Source organism: Papilio polytes, unplaced genomic scaffold (genome assembly GCF_000836215.1).
Source record: "Papilio polytes unplaced genomic scaffold, Ppol_1.0 DF824157.1, whole genome shotgun sequence".
In the NCBI taxonomy this organism is placed as follows: Eukaryota; Metazoa; Arthropoda; class Insecta; order Lepidoptera; family Papilionidae; genus Papilio; species Papilio polytes.
Window position 1 is genome coordinate 244379 of NW_013525047.1, and position 7691 is coordinate 252069.

Consider the following 7691-nt stretch of genomic DNA (forward strand, 5'->3'; position numbering starts at 1 on the left):
ACACATAGGCTACTCACTTTTGTTTCTTTTAATTCCACGCGGACGGTGTCGCGGGCGAAAGCTAGTTACTTTTAAAGAATTACCAAATAAAAAAGTTGATAAATCCAAAATATATTTATTCAATAAAAAACAACCACATTGGTGAAAATTCCAAAAACAAATACAATCGATATGGGACAAATTATGGCTATTTACAACTAACCCTATAAATATGTACTTTATTTATGTTATTTCCTACGCCATTTTTGATATCTTTTGAGACATCAGTAACTATTTCCAATAATTATACAATTGACTCTTACGTTCTAATAAAGATGGCGGCAATTAAAAATATAAATTGACATTTTTTTGTGCTAAAAGAGGCAAATGTTACTCATTCAGCCACTTACTAAATTTTGTTTATTTTAAAACGAAAATTAATATTGTTTATTAAAACACTCAAAAACATGGTTTTAATATATATTTGTTTTTAAATTATTTAAAATTTCGTGAGACATTTTATAATAAATTATTGTATGGCTTTCTCGTCGCCAAAAAGTATGACGTAAGCCGTAAAATAATTAGTTATATTTGTTTTGCAAATAAAACATCTGAAAACCCTTATCCAAATAATATTACCAAAAGAAAACTATTGTGTCAAAAATGTTTTTTTTTTAAATAAAGAGAGCAAATTCAAGTTGATCTAAATTTTGTTGATTTCTCTTAAATATTACATTTTAATATCTACATAAACACATAAATAAGAGTATTAAATTACCAGTTATTGATAATGTTTATAAAAATGGTTGGAAATTATTCAATAAAAAAGTCATGAACATAGAATAAAAATTGTACAATTTAATGGCAGTAGAATAAAATTTGCTTCGGATAATAATAATTCATAAACTCAACTCCACATATTTATTATATTGAAAACCTTATTTTTAAAGGTTTCAAAATTAATTTTCTATAGACAAACTGTTACGAACAAGACTAAATCTTCTCATATACAATGTTTTTTCGTTATTTTATTTACAGATGTTCTTTTTTAGGCCATTTGATGATGAATACTCAAAAATCAAACATATGATTAATAACCCTACATCAGCTGACTGTAAATTTAAAAGTAGTATACAGTTTTATAAAGTCTATATTAATATAGAGGAAAGGTTTTTTTTTGCATTAAGTATACGCAAACTAAGAGCGTCGGTGGCTCAGTGGTTTAAGCACTTGACTTGTAATCTACAGGTCTTGGGTTCGAATCCCGCCGCCATGTACCAATTGATTTTCGATTTTTCGAATTTTCATATGTACATAATTTACCCGACTTTCTTACGGTGAAGGAAAACATCGTGATGTAACCTGCACATATCGGTGAAGAAATTCAAAGATATGTGTGAAGTCAACCAACCCGCACTTGGCCAGCGTGGTTGACTATGGCCTAGTCACTCTAACTTTAGGGTAGGCTCCGAGCCCCTCGGTGGGGACATATAGTGAGCTGGTAATGATGATGATACGCAAACTGAAGAATTGATTTTAAAAAATAACTATCAGAAATTCACATTATGAGTGAGAAACATTGGCTATATGAGACATCAACGGGAAGGGTAAAGATATGACAGAAAAGATATGGAACTTATCTTTGTTGTTTTATCAAAATTGCGAATTGCTAGTCAAATAAAATGATGAAATTCACAAATGAATTGCAACATAAAAAACACTACTTTTTGCCTGCGACTTCGTCTGTGTGAATTTAAAAAAATAATAAAAACATAACCTATGTTACTCATTGATAACAGCGTTTTAAGGAAATAATTAGTATCTAATATTTGACAGTAGTTTTTGAATTATTTTAATACATACAAATATAAATCTTTTCCCTTTATATTAGTATAGATGTTAGTGAATTATGAATCAACAATTTGTCCATATAAAAATTCAACAAATATCAACAATAGATAAATGAAAGAAACAGTATAGTTTAATCAGATTTCCGCAGCGCCCCCCGCGCCCCCCGCGCCCCCCGCGCGCGCCACGCCTGCAGCAGCGCCCTGCTAAAGTACAACTGGAAGAAATGGACTTGAGACGCTAGAAATATAAATGCATACCACAGCAAGCCGTACGGGTAGCCCTGGAAAAAACATACCCTCTGTAATATAAAAAACCTATGCAATACTCGAGTCTGCGTGGAATTAAAAAAACTTAAGTAAGTAGCCTATGTGTTCTTCCAGACTGACCTCTACTTCTATGACAAATTGCATCAAATTCTAACAAACATCCATCCATCTGGATCTGGATGGATGGAATTTATAACCTAAACTACTGAACAGGTCTTGATGAAATTTGGAATAAACGTAGAGGATAGTCTTAAAGAATACATAGGCTACTTTTGTTTTTTTAATACCACGCGGATGGAGTCGCGGGAGAAAGTTAGTATGGATAAATTTTATTATTGATTACGACATATAAATACTAGTATATTGTAATTTTTCTATCAGAAAATTTGAAAAACCTACATAGAAACCAGTATTATAGGCACTTAACCATGATAATTTACTTTCACTTATAACTTAATCAAATAATTATCGGCATAACATTGAAAAAATTTATGAAAAAATCGAAAATAAAATTATTGTAAAACAGTGACATCTATTACAATATTTTGGAAACAAAACTGCTATTCTAAACAATGCTGCTGCCAGTTTTATGCTATTATTAAACATAGATGGCGCTAATATATTTGCAAGTTCCACTTATTTGATAAAAAAACGTAAAATAGTCCTCTAATTTAATTTTAAATTTATTCTTATTAAAAAAAGTCTTGCAAGATATCCAATACTTTTTAAAACTGTAGTCAGTTAACATTAATAAAAGTTAATTACAAATAAACAATTTGTTACAAATATTGCGGAAAAAGGAACTGTTACAAAGTTTGTACTAACCTGCCACAATTCTATATCCATTTCTGAAGTATCTTCATCCTCATCTTTAGTCAAATATCTCCAGACATCTCCGCAGTAGTACACAAGGCCATACAACAGAGGCCCAAAGCCCAAGATCACTATCCCATACATATATCTTCGTAAATTCTGAATATTGTTTCGTTTTATAGACGCCAAGCCAAGGAAAGTAAGGAGCAGAGACAAACACCAGATGTACTCCCAACAGAGGGGCTGTGGAACATATTCAGATATTTAAGTAAATTTTGAAGTTATTGAAAACTTTGAGGTTTTGCGATTGAAAAACATGATCTTACTAATATTATAAATGCGAAAAATTTATATGGATGGATGTTTGTTATTAAATATCTCTTGGCTCAACAGATATTGTTGAAATTTGGTGTAAAAGTGGGAGATAGTCTGGAAGAACACATAGTCTACTAATCAAATTTTTATAATTGTGCATGTCAAGTCATGGGCAACAGCTAGTGTCTTATAGATCAATGAACAAAAGCAGTATGAATGAAAAAGCATTATTAATTGTAAAAGTTGATCTGAATCAAGTGTGCAATTCCATGAACGAGCAATGAAGACACAAGGCCTAAGTGTTCATTTTGTGACATTTCACATAACATGATTGTCTACAAGCCAACTTTACAGACAACCAATTATTTCACAAAATATTAAATTAATATGTGTAATTTTTAAGTGTCAAGAAAGACTTATATTATTTAAAGTAATAAATATATTCCGCACCGATGGAATCTGCAACTCTTCAATTTCCAATATGAATATATCAAGTTTGTCCAGAATGTCAGCAGAGAGCTTCGCCACCATCACAATAAACAACACATGTTGGAAGAACATGCAGTATTTAAGTCGAGATTTATTCAGTGCACTGGAAATAGAAAATTTAAAATAAATGAAACAAACTGAACAAAGAGAGCGCCTTTAATTTGAAATCATTTACAAATTTAATAGTTTTAAAGCAATTAATTAGTATAAAGTGAATTACTAATTCGCTTATTTAAACTACTGGCGCGAAAGGTCCCACCTTTCGCTTAAGTCTAAAAATACTTTGACGGAACTCTGAATGCGATGTCGTTGTCACATTACCACAGCACCGAGTATTTCTATAGCAGCTCGGACTACATATAAATAATTCTAATGCTCACCTTAATTGATACTGTATCGCTATTTTTTCCCGATGTTCGAAATCGGCTCCGTTCGTTCCTGTTACCATTACACCACCGCGAGATGCCATATTTTATCGTAAACGCACTAAACGTTTAATACAAAAATAAACTCGAAGATGTTATGATAAACACAAGTTACTTCATTCATACACCTCAATAATTCATAATAATTTCGATCAATACATCATTATATTACATCTGCCAAACGAAATTGAATCGAGCTGGCAAAATGTCAGCTAAATGTTGCCGGTACAAAAACCTAATTTGCCAAATGTTTGAACTTTTAAATTATAGAAGCGAAAATGGAAACCGCAAAGTTCACCAAAAATGATTTGGTAATTTAAAAATGTTATATCTACCTATCTAGGTTTCCAAAAAAATTAATTACGTTGCTGGACAGATAAGATTATCTCTATTAACTGCGGAAACCCGCTTTTAATTCGGAAACCTAATATTTCATTATGACCTTTGGCTCTGCAAAGTTATTACGAGTTTTGACATAATTGGAAAGTAGTGATTTTATTTCTTTCTTCCCTTCCAAAACAGGGTAATATTTATGACATGGCAACATTAATTTCGGAACGACAGAATGCCAACGTCACGAAATTGACGCGTTCAAGCTTCGTTCAAAAATGTGCTATTGCTGTCAAATAAAAAGATAACATTCTCCAAAGTTATTCTAGACTGGTTTTAATTTTATTTACTTCAGTGCAATTTTGTATTGAGAAAAATTACCTAACAACAAAATATTCATTTTTAGGAGAAAGATATTCAAGAGTAAAAATAATGTCCAAGGTTCATTTTCAGCACGTTTCACCAACGCTTAGCCAGTAATGTACTATGACCTCCAAACCTCATAACATATTTAAATCATCATCATCAGCCTTTATTTGCCCTTTGTTGGCCACAGATCTCTTCGAATGCCTTGTTATCTTTAGGTAACATATTATTTCATAGTTTTGTGCTTTCATTAAAATAAAGTTCTTTCTACGATTGGCCTTTCTGACCTCCTGAAGCTATGAAAAATTGAATAGAAGAGTTAATTCATTATTAGAAAAAAAATACAAAATGCATAACGAGATATAAAAAACGTAGGCGTCTGTAGGCGAACATAGAGTGGAAAATACCTATGCACGCTTATATTGAGTTTTGACTACACACAAAAGCATAAACACATTAAAGTTTTTGTTAAAGAATTTGGAATGAAAGAAATATAACATTGTGTAAGGTTTTTTGACTATTACAGGTAAACCTTTCCTAGAAAAAAAGCCCTGGTTATAAACAAGAGCTCTCTTACTTAGCCAGAGTCCAGAGTACTTGTAATCTTTGGAAAATATGCACAGAAGTTAATAAGTGTGTTAATTAAAATCAAGTTCATTTTTATTTCTTTTAATCTCCTACGTCAAATATACACGTTCTTTGTTGTCATAAAAGTGCAAAAAGAAACATAAATCGTTACGAAATGAGAAATGCGTAATTTTTCCATTTGCTAATGAATTTGTTACGGGGTTAATGTTTTTAATTGTTTTCTCGTTCACAATTAGACGTTTTCCGGTTGATGTAATTTTATGCATTTAAACCATCATAAATTGATTACTTCCTAAATTTTTTCGTTTAACATGACTTTGAAAACATAAGATGAAACTTACAAATTTAGAAAATGGAAAGAAAAAAGCCGTGTACTATGGAAAAAAAAATCACAAATTTTTCTTTTTGAACCCTTTCAAAATACCACGAGTTTCATCGAACGCCTGTAGCAAATAATTCTCTTTATATAGCACATCTTCTTTAACTTGTGGGTTAATTTTATTTCCTGCTATAGTAAGGTTTAATCGAACAGAGTTACATTACAGCCTGAATGGCTCATAGACAACTTTATTTTTTTCTAGCAGACATAATTTAAAGCGACGGCTAGTTAAGTTACAATTGTCCCGTAATGTAATGTAAAAATTGACTTCTTTTTCGAGAAAATATCATTAGTGATCGAAGTTCTTATAAAATATTTATTGTAAATAATATAATTAAAGTATGAACACATACGTGTAAGTAGAACAATATTGGCTGGTAATTTTTCACGGTGCACTCGTAATGGCCGTGTCGAATACATTAGTTATAATTACTACAATACTACGCATTATTGAATGTTGTATAACAAGAATTTAAAACCCATGTTAACATTTAAAAATACAATATCCTTTTAATTGAATTTTTTATACATTTACAACAATCCTAATTGACAAATATGGGCTAGTATTTGAGACTGTAGGGTTCATAAAGTTTTCATATCTGGGAATAGTTTGAAGCTTGGGAAAATTATATCAAAAAGTAGAAGATAGAATAGACAATGAAAAATGTATGAGCAAAATCCTATCTCCGCCTGGATGTCATTACAAGGGGGACACTATGGTTTTAAGGGACGTACAATGAAACAGGAGTGGCTTTATGGTTTTTATTATTCCTGAAAAAAAAAATCAAAATGAGACTATGACGTCACAATAAATATTCTGCGCTTACTCGTGGCGCGACAAATTTAAAACAAGCTGTAGAACGATAACGATTTTAATTGTTTCAGCGGTAGCGATGTTTTATAAACAGGCGCCATTATCGATTGTGGTTCAGAAATTGTTTTGATACGTCTTCCGGTGCTCGGTCATAAAAGACCGCGGTCCGAGCGCAAACTTTTATTGTCTGTTATCCCGCGGAAACCATTCAGTGCAGAAATATGAAGTTGTTTGTGGTCATCGCTTTATTCGCCTTTGTCGCTGTACAGGTAATTTTTAAATAATCAAATTTCTATAGTTTTTTTAAGATATAATATCTTGTATATAGATTAAATTTATAATATGGCTATTTTAAAGTTCTTATTTTGCAGACCAAATTACATTCTTCTATACTTTGTGTTCATAAATTAAATTCAAATTCTCATTTAGAATTTTTAGTATCGATTAAAATTAAAACAGCGTGTCCATAATTTATGAGGTGGAATTTAAAAGTTTTGCCACAAGTAACGTATTGTTTTATTTGTTAATGTTGGCAACAGTTGAGCAATTCGGCGCCAACGCCAGATGATGACAAGAAAGAAGTGGCGGGACCCGTGGCCGTGCCCCAGCCCGCAGAGCCCGCGCCTCCCGCGCCTGAGGTAAGTTTTGCGGACAAATAATGAAACTAGTATCTTTACGGTGATATTTTTAATTTCTTTGGAGTGAAAATAACTTTTGGTCATTTGGCCGTGTTACGTAAATCTTTTATAAAAGTAATATTTTATTTTTAGATTTTTAGTTTCAAATGAAAAGGGGTCAATAGTCAATGTTCAAAATAAACACCAATTTCATCATCAATTCCTATTGACATCCATATAGTAAAGAAACGATGACTGAAGTCCGATAAGCGGCTAAATTTATATGAATTAAAACTTAACCTTTTGTGTACATGTGTTTATTTTTATTAGAAATTAAACATAAAAAGTTTTATAGGTGAAATCAGCAGCACCGGAGCCTGCGCCCTCACCGAGCCCGGAGACGGCGGCGGCGGAGGAGAAGAAGCCCTAAGCTACACGCACACACGCGGACAAGTCACA

General features: G+C 31.9%; 1 protein-coding gene and 1 long non-coding RNA gene across 2 annotated transcripts; one reads left to right on the plus strand and one right to left on the minus strand.

Annotated features, from left to right (window-relative positions):
• Positions 1-1453: 1453 nt before the first annotated feature.
• On the minus strand, positions 1454-4349 carry LOC106111677 (protein jagunal). The gene is made up of 4 exons (XM_013293821.1): positions 4094-4349; positions 3675-3816; positions 2922-3152; positions 1454-2110 (listed from the first exon to the last, which is right to left on the minus strand). Exons 1-4 carry the CDS (start codon positions 4180-4182, stop codon positions 1961-1963), a joined length of 612 nt encoding a protein of 203 aa, XP_013149275.1. The 5' UTR covers positions 4183-4349; the 3' UTR covers positions 1454-1960.
• A 2425-nt stretch (positions 4350-6774) lies between these two features.
• Positions 6775-7685, plus strand: LOC106111687. Its single transcript, XR_001226187.1, has 3 exons — positions 6775-6884; positions 7155-7253; positions 7588-7685. It is a non-coding gene; the product is annotated as an uncharacterized LOC106111687 (long non-coding RNA).
• Positions 7686-7691: the final 6 nt, after the last annotated feature.